We start from the raw sequence: 21,124 nt of genomic DNA, 5'->3' as shown, positions 1-21,124 counted from the left end.
GTATCAGCTGAGGCTAGATGCGTGTGCACAGTATAATAGGAACGCTGTGTAATTACAGTTTCGCTGGGTAGGTTGGACCTATCATTGAGTGCCATTGAGTATACCCTATGTTGTCGTATAATATCAGTAAGTCATTTATTGTGTATTCACTTTTCTTCCAGATAGTAGGTGAAGGATATCATGGCAAAGAGATCAGAGGTAGGAACAGCAGTTGTGGGTGTGGCCATCAAGCAGGCATAGCATCTTACATGAAGGATGAGCCATGCTGAACAGGGGAGTAAGAAGAATGGGGTTGGAGCTGGAGGAGCATGTGGGAACAGGGAGAACTTTTACTAAATTTGGGATGATTGTTCAACAGCCTCATATGTGTAAGTGAGAGGGAAACTTGGTGCTGTGGGAAAAAGAAGGACAATTGTTGGAGCATGTCCTTGAGCGGGTGAGCAGCAATGGGCTTCAGAGCACAAGTGGAGCTTTATGTTACTTAGCCTCTCAGAGCCTCAGTTTCATCATCTGTAAAATGGGTGTCCACGACAGCATTATTGATATTTTGAGATATATTTTGAGATATTTTTTGTTGTGGGGGTGAATAGGGCATCTTGTGCATTGTAGGATATTTTGGTAGCATTTTGGCCTCTACCCCCTAGATGCCAGTAGCACCCTCCCCATTGTGACAACCAAAAATGTCTTCAGACATTGCAAAATGTCCTTGGGGGTGAAATCACTCTGGTGGAGAACACTTGTCTACACCCATTCCTCGGTAAAGAGTCTTGTTATAAATAAACTTCCTTGAACTCCCCTTATTTGATGTGCCTGTTATTTCCCATGAAGACCCTGACTGATGCAGATGTTCCGCATTAGACAGACAGTCCCCTCAGTATAATCAGAAATAGGAAAGAGAAGTGAGTGGGGAGTAACTTCTCCACTGATTCATCTGCTTGCTTGAGTTGTCTTAACCCACCCTGAGGGGAGTCTTTCTGTACTTGCTCCTTTGGTTTGGAATGCTCTCTTGGCGTGTATCTACCTATTGCAATCATTCTCTCTCTCTATTTTTTTTTTTAGTTTTTTATTGAGGTGAAATTTGCATAACATAAAATTAACCATTTTAAAGTGAACACTTCAGTGGCATCAAGTACATTCAGACTGTTGTGTAACCACCATCTCTATCTAATTCCAAAACATTTTTATCACCCCAGAAGGAATCCTCTTCCCACTGAAGTAGTTGCTCCCCATTCTCTCCTTTCCTTAGCCCCTGGTGTTAACCATTCTGTGTTCTGAATCTGTGGATTTAGCTCTAGTCCTTCTCCTGTACCCACCCTCTTGCCTTTTTTTTTCCTGCAGTTTTTATTGTTATATATATACAATATAAAATTTCCCATTTTAACCACTTTCATGTGTACAATTAGTGATATTAATTACATCCACAATATTGTGCTACCATCATTTGCCAAAACTTTTTCATCTCCTGAAACAGAAACTGTATACCTGTAGAGCAGGAACTCCTCAGCCCCCTGCCCAACAACTTGGAAACCTGCATTCTACTTCTGTCTTTATGTGTTTGTTTATTCTGGGTATTTCATATAAGTGAAATATCTTTTTTGTCTGGCTTTTTTCACTCAGCATAATTTTTTCAAGGTTTACCCATGTCGTAGCATATATCAGTACTTCATAACTTTTTATGGCTTTTTAATATTCCATTGAATGGATATGCCACATTTTGTTTACTCATTCCTTGGTTCATAGACATTTGGGTTGCTTCCACCTTTTGGATATTGTGAATAATGCTGCTGTGAAATTTGGTGTACAAATGTCTGTTTGAGTTCCTGTTTTCAATTCTTTTGGATATATACTTAGCAGTGGGTGAAAGGTTTAGGAGGCGAAAGGGTGAGAAAGAAGAAAGGTACACAAGGAAATTTAAAATGGGCGGGGGGGGGGGGGTTATTTCTGCTCTCCCAGGAAGGGCTCACCAAACCCAAGATGGAGGGAGGTGAGTGCGCACACGGGCTTCGGGGTGGGCAGCTTTTAAGGATGGAGGTCAGGTGACGTCTGGAAGGGGCGGTTCATCAGTTCCAGAAGTCAGGTTGGGAGGGGTGACACAGCCTCCGCAGCTCCAGTTGCAGTGCCCTTCCCCGTTCCCCTGACCTAACAGTGGGATTGCCAGATCCTATCATAGTTCCATGTTTAACCTTTGAGGAACCCCAAACAGTTTTCCACAGTGATTACACCATTTTATGTTCCCACTAACAATGCATGAGGGTTCCTATTTCTCCATATCTTCACCAACATTGATTCTTTATTTTTTAACAGTATCCATTCTAGTGGGTGTGAAGTGGTTTCTTATTGTGGTTTTAATTTGCATTCCCTAACTATTAAAGAAACATTGAGTATCTTTCATGTGCTTATTGGCCATTTGTATGTCTTTGAAGAAATGTCTATTCAAGTCCTTTGCCTTTTTTTTCAGTTGAGTTTTTTTGGTATTTTTGTTGTTGATATAGGAGCTTTAAAGCACGTTCTGCATAGTAGACACTTATCAGAGATATATTTTTTCCAGATATTTTGTTCCATCCTTTTAGATTGTCTTCTCACTTTAAAAAAAAGTTTTTATTTTGAAATAAACTCTCTTTTGCTGTCTTGTTAGGCCAGTCTAGTGGTGATGAACTCCTTCAGCTTTTGTTTATCTGGGAATATCTTAGTCTTTTCCTCTTTTTTTTTTTTTTTTTTTTTTGGTGGTGCATGGACAAAGGATCGAACCCCGGTCTCCCACATGGCAGGTGAGTGTTCTACCACTGCATCACCTGTGATACTTTTTCCTCATTTTTGAAAGACAGTATTGCTGGATGTAGAATTCTTGGTTGGCAATTCTTTTCTTTTAGCCCTTTAAATATGTCATTCTACTACGTTCTTGTCTCCATGGCTTCCTATGAGAAATTGGCACTTAATTTTATCGAGGCTCACTTGTACCTGAATGTTGCTTCTCTGTTTCTTTCAGAATTCTCTCTTTAACTTTGGCATTCTGTCGTTTGATTATAGCATGGTTTAGTGAGGATCTATTTGGGTTTATCCTGTCTGGAGTTTGTTGAGTATCTTGGATGTGTATCTTCATTTCTCTTGTTACATTTGGGAAGTTTTCAGCCATTATTTCTTTGAATATTCTCTCTACCCCTTTCTCTCTTTCTTCCCCTTCTGAGAGTCTCACATTGCTTATATTGGTAGTCTTAATGATGTCCCACAGGTTTCTTAGGTTCTGTTCATTTTTCTTCATACTTTTTCTTTCTCCTTCTTTGACAGAATGATTTCAACTCTCTTGTCTTCAAATTCTCTGTTCCTTTCTTCTGCCAGTTCCAATCTGCTGTTGAAACCTTCTAGGGAATTTAAAATTTCTGTTACTGTGGTCAGCTCTGTTTGGTTCCTTTTCATAATTTCCGCCTTTCTATTGATATTCTCTTTGTGTTCATCTGTTATTTTCCTAATATCCTGTAGTTCTTTGTCCATGTTTTCTTTTAACTTTTTTAGCATATTTGGGACTGTTTTTTTTAAAGTGTTTGTCTGGTATGTCTCAGGTCTGTTCTTCCTCATCATTAGTTTCTAATGCATTAATTCTGGCTCATCTGGTGGACTGCAGAAGGAAGGAAACAGGAAGGCTGTGTCTTCCTCACGCGAATGCTGTAGAGAAATTGCTACTGAACTTGGTGTATGACTGTAACTGTAGAATTGTTACAGGGGTTGAGGAGTGAGCAGGATTTAGCAATGACAGAACCAGGAAACAGTGAACTTTAAGAATCCCACATTGACTGCTTTCCCTGGGATGAGCCTTGGGTAAAGGAAACTCTCTGAGCGTTGGTGTGTCTATTAGATCGAGCCACCCTTCCTTCTTTGTTAAGGATTAAATTAGTCATTTAATGACTTACCTAGCCCATAGTTGGGACTCAGTAGGTGGGCATCGACTTCCTGCTCCTCTCTCGTTGGTTAGAGTGTTTGAGGCTGGCAGGGGTGGTAAATATTCTCTGGGAGAATGTAAGGAAGACGCTGGTTTCTTGATTGCTTCTGCCTGCCTGACTCCACAGAACCCCCATGTTTGCAGACTGCAGTGTTGGGAAGGCATAATCTCACACAGAAATCAGTGCCCTGAGAAGGACAGTGACTGCCCCTATCACATGGCCAACAAGTGGTTAAGCTGAATGAGAACTCAGGCCTTGTGACTTCTGGCTCTGTGTTCCCTCTCTCCCTCCCTTAGGGCCATCGGCCTCACTGCACCCTTCCTGGATATTGCCTGGACTCCTTACACCCTCAGGGTTGCCTCATTTGGGTGCACTTCTCCCTGCAGAAAGAGACTGCAGCTGGGGAGTGTGAGCCTCTGGGCTGAGACCTGTACAGTCTCAGGTTGTTTCTCTCCACAGAACAAGCTTTCCCCCCCATCCTGTAAAGAGGCTTTGCAAGGTAAGGCAGAGGAGGCTACTGACGCCTCATCTAGAAAAAGCAATAGAACCAAATACCACAGGAAATATCTGGGATCGTATTGGGAAGGATAGGTGCTAATTCTTTGCTGCTATTCAAATGTGGTTTGGGGACCTGGAATCTCAACATCACCTGAGAGCATTTAAGAAATGCAGCATCGCAGGCCTCACTCCAAAGCTTTTGAATCAGAGCTTGCATTTTAGCAAGACCCCTGGGAGGTCCATGTGCATATTAAGGTTTGAGAAGTACCGCATTAAAAAATTTACAGTAGAGGGCATTTTATTTTCTTTATACATTTTCTCCTGATTTATTGTTTTTTTTTTTTTATATGAACTTGAATTACTTTTTTTTTTAACATGGGCAGGCACTGGGAATCGAATCAGGTCTCCAGCATGGCAGATGAGAATTCTGCCACTGAGCCCCCATGTACCACTCTGAATTACGTTTTTGATCAGAAAAGCAGCAATATATCTAGGGAAGGAAACCCTGCAGCGTTTTCAATCGGCATTGCCCAAGGATAAGTAGACCTGGAAAAAGGAAGAAAGAAAACCTGACCTCTCTAACCTGGTGCTTGAGAGAAAAGCAGCAGTAACTTAAACTTTCTGGTGACCAAAGAGTAGGTTTTAATGATAGATAAAGGTGTCAAAAGGTGTTTGAGAGGCTTGGGCTGGAGTGGAGGCTGTGCAACCATTGGGAGTGATTCTTTGTGCTCACCTCTTTAATGGTCATAGTCATGTGTGGGCTATCCTTTATCAAAGCCTCTTCTGGAAAGGGTATAATGGCAACATTTGCAAAGTTCATCAGTTTTATTACCCTTAGAAGTATCTAGCTGACTTGGTGCTCTGGTGTCCTTGCTCCAGGCCCTCCTGAATGGAAGTTTTGCTGTATGCTTTGTGTTACTGTTGGGAATGATTTTAGCTGCATGTAACAGCCCAGTGTAGGGTGGTTCTAACAAATGGGTTATTTGTTGTGCAAGAGGAAGAAGGTTTCTGTTACTGGTTCAGCAGGATGGTGATATCTAGACTAGGGTCTTAGTGATTCTATTGGCCTTTCCTTTAAGCTTGTTGCTTCATGGGAGCAAGATGCTGCTTTGGCTCCATCCACCCTGTTTATGATTAAAGCATGAAGGATGGAGAGAGGAATGATGCCTCTCACATCTGCTCTTTTTATCAGGAAGGCGTAACTTTCCAAAAACCTCCCAGAGGACTTCTGCTTACTCTTATTTGCGAGAACTTCTCACGGTCAGCCTGATAAAGGTGCAATTAGGTTTTCAGCTTGTATGGTGGAAAGTGGCATGGAATAAGGAAGTTGGAGATGATGGCGATGTCACCTTATGAGTTGTGGCTGCCATGTGAAGAAACCTGTAGTTCAAGTTAGACTGCTTGTTCTCCATAAGAGCATTTATGCCTCTCAGAGAACATTTGGCAATATCTAGGGATGTTTTTATTGTTACACCTCAGAGTGTTTGTGTGTGTGTGTGCACGTGTACTCATGTTCGTAGGATAATGGCATCTTAGTGGGTAAAGGCCAGGGATGTTGCTAAACATCCTGCAATATCACTAGTGCCAGGATTGAGAAACACCAAGTTAGACCATTCCGGACACATCATTCAAATTTTGGGAAAATTAGTTTACCTCTTTTCCTCTGCTTTGGTGACAGGCATATGGGAGAACTTCATTATGATGATGTAGATTATTGGCACCTAGTTTTTTGGTTGGTTTTGCTAATGCAGGGCCAGTCCTAGTTGGGGACAGCCTTGTGCCCTAGGGTCAGAAGGTCTTAACAGAAGGCAAATGTCAATCAGAATTAATAAAACCTTATTACATTTTAGGATCACAGAACAATGACATGAAAAGACAATTTCTGCTGGAGCGCCTGTTGGATGCAGTAAAACAGGTAAGAGGAAAACACACATTCGACTTTTGGGTTGAGTAATAGTAAATGTAAAAGTCATTTTTGCGTGTCAGGAGGGTGGCCATTACTCATCCACCCCAGAGCCCTGTCTTAATCCCGCTCCCGCTTTGTATCTGGAATAGTAAAGCTAATAGTTTTTCCCAGAAATGATAGAGCAGGGAAGATGGTCAGAGGTAGGAATGGAGGAGTTCCTGTATTGTGAGTTTCCAAAGCCTTCTGTTGGACATGCCCTTCAGTGATGCCCTTTGAGAGAGACATTGATGTGGGTTTTAGAGTCTGATTTTCAAGCCTGTGTTTTAGGCCAACTCCAGTTGCTTTTCAATGTGCTGTGGTGGTGGTTTGGAGTTAGGACCTCATGCACCCAAGAGCAGAGGCTATCCTTAGGACATTGTACTGCTGGTGGGCTCCAGGTGGGCTCTGCTGTGGTTGGTAGATGCTGTTGGTGAGGTCTGGCTTCTGGCTGGACTGGAAAGTGAGCCCTGCTTGGAGGCTTTAATCAGTTTGCTTGCCTGCATGTACCAGGTACTGGGCACACAGAGACCTGTGCTACTGTTAGTGGTCATTTGTCTCATGTTTACTGTTTGCCAGGCTCTCCAGTAAGCGCTTTACATTTAAACCTTCCAGCTAACCCTATGAGATATTTACTATAATTATTTCCATTTTACAGATGAAGAAACTGAAGCTCAGAGAGGTTCAATAACTTGCTCAAGGCATCATTGTAAATGGCAGAGCTAGGACTCAAATATGGAATTTCAGAAGCTTACATTTTAGAAGGGGCGACTCACAATTACATGTATGTAGTTACAATATAGGGAGTTGAAACTTTGAAAGAGATGTTGTGTTAAAGTGAGCCCAGAGAATTTTGCATCTGCACAGGCCTCAAGGTACGATGATACAGCAGAAAGGACACAGGCTTTGGGTTTCAATGCCAGCCTTATCTCTTCACAGCTGTATGTGCTGAGGCAACTCATCTAAGCTCTCTGAGCATTCTTCTTCTTTGTAATCAGGTCACTTATCTCCACAGGGTTACTCAGGGCGTTGCATTTGGTAAAGTAGGAAAGGGCTCAGCCAGTGCCTGGACCAAAGAAATTGCGGAGCCTATATTCTTAGTTTCTTCTTTCTTGGCTCCAGAAAAAGAAAATATGATAATAAGTTGAGGAGGTGAATTAGGCCACTTTAAATATAGCAGTTGAATAGGAATAAAATGGAGCCCAGGGCAGACTCCCCCATCCTCTTCCTCCTTCTCTGTATTACTATTTTGGAGGGTAATAGTGTTGTATATGCCTTTTAAAAATCAACTTTATTGAAGTATAATTTGCATTCAATAAAATATAGCACTTTTAAGGGTACAATTTCATGAATTTTGACAAGTGTTTTGTTTTAAATGTTATCCTTGTGTATTTTTTTGGTAGCATATTCTGGAATCTTGCAAGTCTGCTACCTACAGTGGAGGGTCTACATCTTTAAGAAAGTAGTTTGTTTTCTTTTTACCAATCTTTGGTAACTGTCGTTTTAACAAACCGTGTGCCTTGTTTGACGCTTAGTTTAGGCCATTGTAATTTTATAGTCAGTCATGACAAGTTTTGGGCTTTGCTAGAAGGGAGTCGTTATCACAGATTTGTGGATGTTTAAATTATTGGCTCTTAAAAGCTCTGTGTTGTAGATGGACAGCTGTTGACAGATACAAGAAGTTTCCTAGATAATTTGCTGAAGGCTGTGTAGTTTTGTTGTCCTCTTAGCACTATTTACCCACAAGGGTCGGTACCAAGTGGGAGACAAGGGTTTCCTTTTTGTGGCAGCTTGAAGGCTGGGTGTCCACTGTCTTTAAGTCCTATGCTGACCCCTGGACCCAGAGATGTATGGACATGGCACCCGGAGTGTCTCATCCTGCGTCCTCCTGACCCTGAGCTTGCGTGGGCTGTTTTGTGATGTTTTGAACATCTCATGTGCAACAGCTGATCTCAGTGACTTCTTTTTCTGTGCAGTGCCAGATCCGCTTTGGAGGGAGAAAGGAGATTGCCTCAGATTCTGATAGCAGGTAAATATGCTGCTTCTAAACCTTTTAACGACCAAAAACGGAAAGGGGTAGAGAGAGGGATTGGCTTTGGTATTCTACCTCCACAGCCAGGTCGTGCTGTGATTGAATTTGGGAGATCTATAGACCATCTGTCAGTAACTATTTGTCTAAAATGTTTCCAGTTTCCCATCATTCTACTTCTAGGAATATATTTAGAGAGAATTACCTGAAATACCTTTCTGCATAATATTATTTTTACGGCAGTTTGTGATGAAAATTTGAAAACTTAAATGCCCAAGAATTAGGAAATGGTTAATGAAGTGTGATATGTTGATAGGGTGGACTGTTACATAGCTATTAAAAATGATGTTCATATAGAATTTTTTTAAGGAGAAAAATGCATATGCTGTAATGACAAATAAAAAGGGCAGAATGCAAAACTAGGTGATGTAGAGCCAAACAAAATAACAACCATATAGGTTAAAAAAAAACAAAACTGTTAGAACAGAGGTAGTATTGGGGGCGGGGGTAAGAATATGGAGAATTTTTATACTTTTTGGTCTTTTCTGTATTTTCTGTTGTGAACAGATATCCCTTTTATAATAATAATAATAAAAAGGGTCCTTACAATTGCCATTGATATTCATAACCCAGGGAAGGCTGATGTCATTGACTGGAAGCATGTATTTTGGCAAAATAGGACACAAAAGGTCATCCACGTCCTTGCTGGGAAGGCTTTGTGAAGTCAGTCAGATCCAACCCGTGCTCTGCTGCCATGGTGTGGCATGAGGAACATTCCTGCAAGGGTTGGGAAGGCATCTTCTTTGCTCAGCATTCATCTTATCCTGGAAACTTTCCATGTCTCCCATGCTCTTAGCCCAGTCTGCCCAGTAGAGTGAATCATTCCCTTCTCTGTCCTTTTATACTCTGTTTGTCTGTGGTATGTGATTTTGACAGCCATTAACCAACCATGTAAAGCTAAATTTTAACAGAGCTAAGGGGAATATTTAAAACTGGTGCAAATTTAAAGATATATTCCCTTCTTATACTCCCTATCCCTTCTTTACTTTAGTTTTCTTTATAACACTTATCACCACCTGTGCTGGTTTGAATCTATGGTGGACCCCAGAAAAGCCATGTCCTTTAATCCTCATTCAATGTTGCTGGGTGGGAACATTTTGATTTCCCATGGACATGTGACTCACCCAATTGTGGGTGGTAACTTTTTTTTTTTAATTAATTAAAAAAAATTAACAACAAACAAAACAATAAGATATCATTCCATTCTACATATATAATCAGTAATTCTTAATATCATCACATAGTAGCATATTCATCATTTCTTAGAACATTTGCATCGATTTAGAAAAAGAAATAAAAAGACAACAGAAAAAGAAATAAAACAATAATAGAGAAAAAAAAGTTATACATACCATACCCCTTACCCCTTGCTTTCATTTACCACTAGCTTTTCAAACTAAATTTATTTTAACATTTGTTCCCCTTATTATTTATTTTTATTCCATATGTTCTACTCTTTTGTTGATATGGTAGATAAAAGGAGCATCAGACACAAGGTTTTCACATTCACAGAGTCTGTGGGTGGTAACTTTTGATTAGATGATTTCCATGGAGATATGTCTCCACCCATTGAAGGTGGAGTTGCTTACTGGAATCCTTTAAAAGAGGAAACATTTTGGAGTCTCTTTTTGTAGAGCCAAGAGAAAGCCAGTAGATGCTGCCATGTTCACCATGTACCCTTCCAGCTGAGAGAGAAACATTGAACTTCATTGGCCTTCTTGAACCAAGGTATCTTTCTCTGGATGCCTTAAATTGGACATTTCTGTAGACTTGTTTTAATTGGGACATTTTCTCAGCCTTAGAAATGTAAACTGGCAACTTATTAAATTCCCCCTTTTAAAAGCCATTCTGTTTCTGGTATATTGCATCCCAGCAGCTAGCAAACTAGAACACCACCTATCAGATTACCCCTTATGCTTATTTTGTTTATTATATGTCTTCCTTCATGAAAATGTCAGCTCTGTGATGGCAGAGATGTTTTGTTCACTAATAAACCCGATATATCCCCAGTGCTTAGAATGGTATCTGGTAGGTGCTCTGTAAAGATTTGTTGTCTGGATGAATTGCATTGTATGGACCGCAGTTAGGGGTTCACATGTCTGCCCTACCCCGAGTCTGGTTGACTTTGAAGGCAGAAGGGCTGCTTCTCCACTTTCCACTTCTCAGTGTTTTGCATAAACATTTTGTGTTTGTCACACTTCAGGCCCTTGGTCTACATCTGTGACATTAGATCGCATCACCTGTCTATTCATTCTGCTCTTTCTGAGGTCCTGCTCTGGGCCCAACCGTTGGCCGACACAGGGTTTCTCCTTTTTGAATCCAAGGTCCGCCTGCATCAGAATCACCTAGGATACTGAATATTAATGGAAATCTCACATCCCATCCTAGATCTGAATCAGGGTGTGGGTGTGTGTGGGCACAAGCACGTGCATGTAGGTAGTTGTGTGGTGGGGGAGCTTAGGAATCTGTGTGTCCAAAAAGCTCCCCAGGTGATTCTGGGGCACCAGAGCTCCTAGCCAATCATTGTTCCAGGAACTGGGATAATCAAGAAGGGCTTCCCTGCTTGCCCAGTAGGTTTGGCTGTGTGTGTCTGTACATACGTATGACATTTAATTTAGTTTCCTTTCTTTGTGATTATGCTGTCCCTTTCCTGAGGGAGACACTCCTACTCTAAATGATACATATTAGATGTACTTATGTAATAGAATTTACTTGTTCTAATCTGCCAAAGCTGCCAGCATGCCACATGCCAGAGATGGATTGGCTTTTAATAAAAGGGGACTTATTTAGTTAAAAACCTATAGTTTTTCAGAGGAAAGGCACCTGACTTTCATCTGAGGTTCTTTCTTACATGGAAGGCACAGGGCGATCTCTGCTGGCCTTCTCTCCAGCCTTCTGGGTTGCAACAACTTTCCTCTGGGTGATTCTTTTCTGCATCTCCATAGGCCTGGGCTGAGCTGTGAGTGCTGAGATGAGGCATGCTGAGCTGCATGGGCTGTGCTACCTTGAGCTCTCTCATTTAAGCTTCTAGCCAATTAACTCAAACATCATTCATTGCAGCAGGCACGCCTCCTAACCTACCGTAAATGTAATCAGCAACAGATGAGGTTCACATGCCATTGGCTCCTGTCCACAGCAATAGAATTAGGCACCTTCACCTGGCCAGGTTGACACCTGAACCTGACTACCACATTACTGTTATGTACTTTTATGATATAAAGTGTTACATTTTTAAATAGAATTTAAAAAGTGAGTAATTTGTTTACAGCATTATTAACTTTCAGTCTTCAGGACAACCTTGGGGGGTGGGCCGCAGTGTGTCATCCTTTCTTTACAAATGAGAAAACAGGTTCAGAGAAGCTAAAAATTAGTCTGGGTTAGGGCGGTGTGACAGTGGCTGAGCACCCAGTGCCTGCCCATGTGAAAAAAAAAAGCATTAAAAATTAGTCTAGGTTAAACATCTTGGAAGGGTTACAGTTGAATTTGGACTCTAGTTTTGGGGCTCAAAAGTCTCTTTTCTTCCTATTGTATCACATTTAGTGATTAATTATATTGGTTTTAAGCCTGGTATTTTAAAAAAAAAAGTTTTTTTTTCCCCTCTTTCCCTTTCCTTAGGGGTGGTGGTTCCTTCTCGTTATCAGATTTCTGGTCTTATCTTAGAAATGCCTCCGATTAAAGGTGGCACCTGCTTCTTGTAGGAAAGGCCAGCTCATTGTTTCTTCTCTGTGAGAAAGTTTGACCTCAAGAGAGAGTCAGTGAACATTTTAAAGTACCTGTTCACCTCCCTTCTTAGTCGAGGACTGATGGTATCTATCTAGCTCACTTCTACTTCTTGCCAGCCCCTCTGCCATCACCTTTCCCCAGTCAACACCGTCTCCCACTGCATGACGGCCGCAGCTTCCAGAGTGGCTCCCTGCATCTTCTTGTCCTGCTTCCTCTGCACTGAGAGAATTCTGCAGAAGACCGAGTCCCTCTGCCACTCCCAACTTGAAAATCCCTACTGGAATTTTTTGCTGTTGGGATAAAGCCGCATATCCTTAACCCAGTCAGGAGGACTCACCCACTTTGATTCCAGCCTGCCCCTCTGGCCTCAGCCTGCTCCACTTCCCCTTGCTTTCTGCTCCAGCCACCTTGGCTTTATTTTGTTTGCTTATTTTAAACTTTTCAGTAGTTTTTCAGATCTTTGATACCTCCCCTCCCCCCAACCACTCTTGTCTTCTGCATCAGTTTTCCTTATTCTTTACCATGGCTTGTCGTGTAGACGGACAGGTAGTAAATATTTTAGGTTTTGCCAGCCTGCTCAACTCTGCCTTTGGATTGTGAAAGCACCCATAGACAATATTCAAACAATTGGGCATGTCTGTGTTTCAATAAAACTTTATTTGCAGAAACAGGCATTGGACCTAATTTGGCCCATGGGCCTTTGTTTGCTGACCCATGCTCTTTGCTGTCATAGTGTATAAATCTCTGTTTAAAATTAAACATTTATATTCTAATTTGATTAAACCAGCCTCCTCAACTACATGGCAAGCTAGAATCATGCTTGTTTGGCTCCATAGTGGCACACAGTGTGTGTTCAGCAAATATTTGTTGGATTACTAATTTTTCAACTGTTACCAAATGCCTGCTTGGTGTCAGACTCTGTGGTGGACAGGGGACTTCCTACACATTTCCTCCATGTGGCCGTCCATCCATTGGAGGAGATAGTCCACGAAGGCAGTGATTACAGAATGGACGTTGAGGGCTATGTGTAGAGGGCTGTCAGTATTCCCCCGGCAGACTGGTGCGAGAGGCATGGGCTTGTAGGGCCTGTCTCTGAGTCCTGGTGCTTCCCTTGCCCAGCTGTGTGACCTGCCTGACCTCTCTTAGCCTGAGGATAAGGGCTCCCTTATTGGTTGTGAGAATTAAGTGATATACCATGTGTAGAAGTGGCAGACGTGTAGGAATGTTAGGAAGTTCCTGCCCCTGAGGGACTGCAGCCTGGCCGGGCACACTTATTACACAGCTTGACACTTGCCCAGCGCTGCCTGTTGATGCAGGTAGTAAAATGCAAATAAAAAGGAAGGCACATGTATTTGTGAGCCTTGTAGATGTTCACTTTGGCTCTCAAAGAAGAAATAAAAGGTGGAAAATTTCTCCCCATGTAACTGGGCATATTTCTCATTCCCATTTGCGAAACAGGGGTTCTTGCATTTCTTTCTTCCAGCATCAGTCTTCTCCAGGAGTCTAAAAATGAGTGTCTACCAAAAAATAATAGATCGTTGGAAGGAATTTGTCTTAAAAGGCCAGGTGTTATCTTTGAATGCCATGTTAAATGTACTGTCTTAGGGAAAGTTCCAGGCAGGACTGTGAGATGTTATCTTGTGGATGCAACTAGAGAGTGAATCTCGGTAGGAAAGTACGATATGCTGGTATATCCACTGGGGCTCTTTGGTAATAAGCAACAGAAATCTCTTCCAGCTGAGGATATTGTGTGCTCAGAGAATCAAAGGCAGGCCAGGTTTGGAAACAGGAAAGGATCCTAAGCCAGAAGTAGAAGTTGCAGAGATGGTCTTTTAGCATGGGAATGGTGAGTTAATCAGTTAAGGCACTAATGCTGGAGTGAACACTAGGTATTTTTAGACTCTTGTACTCAAGGTTGCTATTCCAGAGAGGAAGCACTTGATTGACCAGGCTCAGTCACATGAGCAGGTTTCAGTCTGAGTCTTTCTCTGTCAGTGGAGAGAGTCAGGATTGAATACGTTATTTAAATGTATTTGTTTTTAGAGCTACTCTGTTTATGGCACATGATGCTTGTTTGCCACTTACAGTAGTGAGGGTTTTTCCTTTTAAAACTGGCTTATTTGAGTGGGAAAAAGTGAGGCAAATTCAAGACAAATAATTGAATAAAAGTATACATCCTCAGATGTGACAGAAGTTGGTAAGGGGTTTGTGAGGAAATGAAGTTGGGAAAGAGAGTGCTAACAGGATAAAGCTAATTTTTTTCTTATGCTTTATTGAGAAATCTTCACATCCATACAGTCCATACATGGTGTACAATCACTGGCTCACAGTATCATCACATAGTTGTGTGTTCATCACCACGATCATTTTTAGAATATTTGCATCATTCTAGAAAAAGAAAGTAAGAAGAAAAAACTCATACATCCCATACCCCTTACCCATCCCTCTCACTGACCACCAGTATTTGTTGGGTTTTGAACCTACATGATGTACATTTTGGCTAATGCCAAAAACGTAAAGTTTGTGTTTGTGTTTTTTTGTGTGTATGTGTTTGTGTGTGTGTCTGTGTATTGTGTGAGGAAGAGAGTGTGAGAGGGATTTATGTTGTCTGTGAGATTGACAAGGCAAGATGCAGCAGCCTTCCCCTTAAGTGTGAAATGATATTTACATTAGGGGAAATTGCAGGCAGGACTCATTTTTCCCTCCAGATTGTCTCCTTCGAAATCCCCCCAGGAGGAAGTGGTGGCATTCATGGACTCTGAAGTGCATGTGCTTGTCCTTATCACTTTTGTTGGTATTGTTTTCTTGTTGTTTCCCTCCAAGAACAGCTTCTTCTTTGTGCACATTAAAATTATTCTGTGTTGTGTCAGTCAAACTTGGCTTTAAAATATATTTTGATTATTTTGCCTTCTGGAAATAATGTTCCAAGAACTCAGCAGTCAGTGAAAAATTTACCTCAAAGGCTAGATTCATTATTGTTCCACAGAAGTATCTCCTTTCCATGTGGAATTACAGAACATAATCTGGACCTTTCCCCTTGCCAATTATAAACAGCAGAAAGAAACTGTAGGGCACTGGGGGATGAGCATGGATGGGATTTAGAGCTCAGATTTAGAGCTAGTTTCGGCAGTTCTAGTTGTGTTGTGACCTTGGATCAAATGCTGACTTTCTTGTGCCTTGATTTCCTTATCTGTAAAATGGGACTAGCAATTATAATATCCACTTTACAGGGTTGTTATGAATTGGCTCATGGGCAGTCATAAGGACAGTGCCTATCAGATAATAAGTTTCCAGTACTTGTTAGCTGTTGTTATTGTGATTATAATTATCTATAAAATATCTTGACACTTGGTAAACATTCATTGCACACATTGCATATTGTACTCTTTGCGAGGATGGATGGGAGTGAGTTGGTTTCTGGGATTCTCCCAGAATATTTAGAAATTGTAAATTTCTTTGAACACTTCAGGCAGCTATGTCAGAAGAAATCAGAGGGGCGTGTTTCTTCTCCTTTGAAAGCGTGCTGGGGGACAGTGATTTGTTTTGTGTTCTTTCTCTGAATATTGAAGAATTAAAAAAAAATTTGAACCTTAGAGGATGCATAAAAAACAAAAACAGTCACCCTTTGCTGTTTCCTGATGTTATTTTTGGTGTGGTTGAAAACTGTGATATGTATTCCCTCTGACTCTCATGAAATCAAGTGGCTTTTCCAGGCATCCCTTTTCCTTTTTCTAAATGTCTCTGAAGGTTCGGCATATGATTTTATCTTCAGTTTGTCATGAGTTTTCCACCAACCTCTTATAAATGTGAGATGCTGACTGGGTGTTATAATTCTTGTCATCCTGGCAAAAAACCCTGCAGTTGGTTAATTGGATCCCCTGGCCTCTTACCCCCTGTCCTGAGCACTTGATTTCCACTTGGAGGCTCCGTAGTGGATGGGCAGTTCTGTAGTACATATTCTTTTATTTTCTGTGTCCTGGTTTGAATCTGTGGGTGGACCCCAGAAAAGCCATGGCCTTTAATCCTCATATAGTATTGCTGGGTGGGAGCATTTTGATTGTTCCCATGGAGATTGGACCCACCCGGTTGTGGGTAGTAACTTTTGATTAGATGATTTCCATGGAGGTGTGTCTCCACCCATTGAAGGTGAAGTTGCTTACTGGAATCCTTTAAAAGAGGAAACATTTTGGAGAGAGTCCCTTTTTCTAGAGCCACGAGAAAGCCAGCAGACACTTCCATGTTTGCCATGTGCCCTTCCAGCTGAGAGAGAAACGTTGAATATCATTGGTCTTCTTGAGCCAAGGTATGTTTCCCTGGATGCCTTAAATTGGACATTTCTATAGACTTGTTTTAATTGGGACATTTTCTCAGCCTTAGAACTGTAAACTTGTAACTTATTAAATTCCCCTTTTTAAAAGCCATTGCATTTCTGGTATATTGCATTCCAGCAGCTAACAAACTAGAACATAACTATACGATCAACTGAATTGTTTTCTTTTTGGAAAAGTATTATCACCAATTTGGGAACTCTGTGGCATTTAATAAACCTGAGCATGTTTCCATGACTGAATTTTAATAAATGTGCATATTATTTATATTGCTTGTTGATAGTACTGCATGGCCCATAGTAAACAGTGTGTCGTTAGCTGCAGCTATCATCATCACCATCACCACTCGAGGTGGGAGAGAGGCAGTGAGCATGAAGTGTAGGTGTGAGCTTTGGTGTCAAATGTCCTTCCCTCCACCTCCATACTCCCCCTTCCAGTTACCAGATGTGTCCTTTTAGACTGACTTGGCTTCTCGAGTCCTCTGTGGCACCATCTGGAGAATCAGATGATGGTTAAAGGATCTACTTCCTAGGGTTTTAGTGAGAATTTAGGTAGATTAATGCTTGCTTGGTGCACCCTGTAAGAACTTAAAAAACTCAATACATTTTCTTTCTGTGACAAAATATACCTGCATTTTTGGATAATTACTGGAAATTAAAGACTAGTATTATTGCTCATTAATTCCTCTGTTCAACAGACAGTTATTTATAGATACTATATTAGCATTGGGGCTGCAAACCAGATGAGATAGTTGCTGTCCTTAAGGAGCTCACCGCTGAGTCTCGGAGATGGACAATCATGATGACCTCTAATAATAATTATAGAATATAGATGTGAGAGGGCTGAGTGGAGGGGACTTATTGGTCAAGTGGGAGGAATGGCAAATGCAGAGAAACAAAGATGTGGAGAAATGGTATGAAGCAGCAGATGAGTGTGTTGTGTGTGTTAGGAAATGAGGCTTGGACGTCAAAGTCTTCTCTGCTGTCATGAGGAAGTGTTTGAATGTTGTCTGTTACAGTATTATTTCTTTAATTTGACCACTTGTGTACCATTTTCACAATTTTTGCCGTATCTGTGTACTGTCTGAACCAAAGGTTGGCTTGAGATGGAGTTCCTAGGCATTTTCTACTTTGGTCTTATAATATCATCAGTGAAATCAAAGACTGATGTGCTGGTTCTTTTTTTTTGTATGTGTCAAAAATATTCATCTGTGTTTGTCCTAAAATCATGATACGTCCCCATACAGTACCTTGGTATGGATAAGAACATAAGAAAGATGATGAAATAGATTTGTGTTTCAGGGGAAGGCTTCTGTTCAGGGTGCAAGGTGGGTGGGCAGGAGTGAGACGGCGGGTGGTCTGGGAGGGCAGTGAGTTAGTAGCTCAGGGCAGTAGACAGGAGGGCTGAGTCAAGATGTAGTGGTGGGGTAAGAGACCTATAGATTGGAAGGTTTAGGACTAGGCCCGATAAGGTAGACTGATAAGACCGGATGTGGCAAGAAATTAGGCATGAGAACAAATGTGCAAGGTTTTAAAATTAAAACAAACATTTTTAAAAATTTAATTTAATTTTTTAAAATATATTTATTTATTAATTAAAAAAATTAAGAACAAACAAAAAGATTAACATATCATTCCGTTCTACATATATAATCAATAATTCTGAATATCATCACATAGTTGAATATTCATCATTTCTTCAAACATTTGCATCTGTTCAGAAAAAGAAATAAAAAGACAACAGAAAAAGAAATAAAATGATAACAGAGAAAAAAAAAAGACTATACATACCATACCCCTTACCCCTCGCTTTCATTTATCACTAGTATTTCAAACTAAATTTATTTTAACATTTGTTTCCCTTTTATTTATTTTTGTTCCATATGTTCTACTCATCTGTTGATAAGGTAGATAAAAGGAGCATCAGACACAAGGTTTTCACAATCACACAGCCACATTGTGAAAGCTATATCATTGTTCAATCATCATCAAGAAACATGGCTACTGGAACACAGCTCTACATTTTCAGGCAGTTCCCTCCAGCCTCTCCATTACATCTTGGTTTACAAGGTGTTATCTAATTAATGCTTAATAACCTCCAGGATCACCTCTCACTCTGTTTGGAATCTCTCAGCCATTGATACTTTGTCTCATTTCACTTTTCCCCCTTTTGGTTGAGAAGGTTTTCTCAATCCCTTGATGCTGGGTCTCAGCTCATTCTAGATTTTTTCTCAATCCCTTGATACTGAATCTCAGCTCATTCTGGGATTTCTGTCCCATGTTGCCAGGAAGGTCCACACCCCTGGGAGTCATGTCCCTTGTAGACAGGGGAAGGTTGGTGAGTTTTTTGCTGTGGTGGCTGGAGAGAGAGGCCACATCTGAGCAACAAAAGAGGTTCTCCTGGGGGTGACTCTTAGGCCTAATTTTAAGTAGGCTTAACCCCTGTGGAGTTAAGTTTCATATGAATGAACCCCCAGACTGGGGGCTCAGCCTATAGCTCTGGTTGCCCACACTGCTTGTGAGAATATCAAGAATTCAACTTTTTTTTTTTTTAAAGAAAGATTTTGGTGTGGTGTTTTCTTTCTTGAGGCTGTGGACTGTGACCAGACTTGGGGATCCTTTTGACCATTGCCTTAAATAACATCATGTCTGTTTCCTCATTTCCTGTTTAGTCGCGCCTTCTGGATCTAGGGGCTCTTGTTTTTCTCCATTCTCTTTTTTCCTTTTGATTTACCAGCTCTTCAGCTGCTTCCTTCAGCTGCCAGCTCCTGTCCCTGACATTGATGCTCCTTCCCTGCCATGAGAACCCGGAGTGTGTCCTCATCCAGACTGAGTGTTGGAGGTCTGTCTACCCCAAAGAAGAAAGCTACTTTGTCTTAGTAACTGTTTTAGAAAATTGGCAGAAATTATGATTTAACCTGTTTAACATTGGTTATTTTCCTATTTTATGGCTCCTCTGGTTGTAGGCCAGCTTGATTTCTTCTTAAATGCTTAACATCCTAACCTTTTTATTTTTAGAGTATCTTGAAATCTACTCTCTTGGGGGTTGTCAGTATGGCCAAGCTTGCCTTTTTTTCCTGATTCTTTGTCTGTTTATCTTTTTTTGCCCCATTTTTCTTTCCTATATCCTCTTCTTGTTCCCTATGGGTAGCCTATGTTTATGACCAAGAATTATGTCTTTGTGTTTTTCTCCACATTTACGTAGTCATTTGTAAATAAAATACATGTGTATATATATGCACATATAGGCTTTATTGTCATTGTTTTGCAGAAATGAAGTCATAGATAATGTTCTGCATCTTTCTCTTTTGACGCTACCTTGTCGAAACCTCTCCAAGTTAGTTTTAATAATTCTTTTTTTAATAAAACCAATCAGCATACAGTATGAACATTCTTTGTTTCACCTGTAGTTGTATACTCATCATCATGATCATTTCTATTCAGAAAAAGAAATAAACAGAAAACAGAATAAAATTCATACATATAATAATTGTTTTAAATGGCTAACATTATATTGCATGATATGGGTGTACAGACAATTGACTACTAAGGAATACTGACTTTGTTTACAATTTATACTACCATAGAGAGTGAAACAATAAACGCCTTTGAGCATCTTCCTTAGGTAATGAGAAATTTATTTCTTTGTGATAAAAGAGTTGGGCTGCTGTGTCAAAGAGCGCATGTATGTATTTTTAATAATTGTGGTTGGATCACTTTTTAAAAATGTCTACCAGTGTAGGAGACTACCCTTTTCTCCTTATTCTTGCTGACAATAGACTAGTGTTGTTTTGAAGTTTTGTCAATCTGATGGGTGAAAAGTAGTAGTGGCTTCTTTTGTGCATGATTGTTCTGTAACCCACAACTTTTCTAGTTAAAAAAAAAAAAAAGAAAAAGTGGCTTGCTGTCAACTTTAATTTGCATTCTTCTGATTGCTAGTGAATTTCAGTATCTTTAATGTTTGTTGGCTATTTGGTTTTGTTCTTTTGTGCAAAGCTTCTTCGTGTTATTGGCCTGTTTTCTTATTGGCTTACTTATTTTCTTGTACTTTTTTTGAGAGCTATTTTGTAACTGTCCTCTGTTTGCTTCATTGCAATTTCCCCCCAAATCTGTCTACTTTAAACTAAGATAATGGTATCTATTACTGTATAATAGTGAAATTTTAAATTTTAACATGTTCAAGTATCATTTTACTGATTTATATACCTCCCTACCTATCAGTTTTTGAATTTTCAAAAAGAATTTTTTTTTAAGAAAATCTTCTCCACCCTTTGATTGTATATGTGGTTTTTTGATTAACTTGTAAGATTTTTATTGTTAAGCCTTTAATCTGCCTGGGGCTTATCAGTCAGTGGTATAAAAGATATGAGTCTCGTTTTAGTTTCTTTTTATATATGGTTATCAGCTTTCTCACAGATCTTTTTGACTCTTTACTTCTATGTTATAGTTTAATTCCATTTACTTTGCACAAGGGGATGCTTTGGGTCAAATCATGTAGGATTTAGAGCACTGTGCTGGTTTGCTCTTTTCTTGGGACTCCTGGCACAGAGAGGAAGCAGGAGGCCATTTACGTGCTGATGTTATGAAGCCCAGACTTTGTTATCCTCACT

The 21,124-nt window shown here is 40.4% G+C and overlaps 1 protein-coding gene across 5 annotated transcripts in view; it reads left to right on the top strand.

Moving 5' to 3' along the window:
- SNX29 (sorting nexin 29) overlaps positions 1-21,124 on the top strand; it is a 669,987-nt gene that overhangs the window by 21,919 nt on the left and 626,944 nt on the right. For 2 of the 5 annotated variants that reach the window (XM_077141762.1, XM_077141765.1), the window contains exons 2-3: positions 6,284-6,348; positions 8,352-8,404. The exons of 1 other annotated variant lie outside the window; for it this stretch is intronic. In XM_077141762.1, the coding sequence (XP_076997877.1) occupies positions 6,284-6,348; positions 8,352-8,404 (118 nt within the window). Of the gene's footprint in view, positions 1-6,283; positions 6,349-8,351; positions 8,405-10,096; positions 10,193-21,124 lie in introns of those variants that run through there. 2 more of the 5 variants (XM_077141768.1, XM_077141763.1) reach the window with 2 other exon arrangements.

The sequence above is a fragment of the Tamandua tetradactyla genome, chromosome 23 (genome assembly GCF_023851605.1).
Source record: "Tamandua tetradactyla isolate mTamTet1 chromosome 23, mTamTet1.pri, whole genome shotgun sequence".
Taxonomy (NCBI): domain Eukaryota; kingdom Metazoa; phylum Chordata; class Mammalia; order Pilosa; family Myrmecophagidae; genus Tamandua; species Tamandua tetradactyla.
Note: the sequence above shows the minus strand (reverse complement) of the source record. Positions and strands in the feature narration are given on the sequence as shown.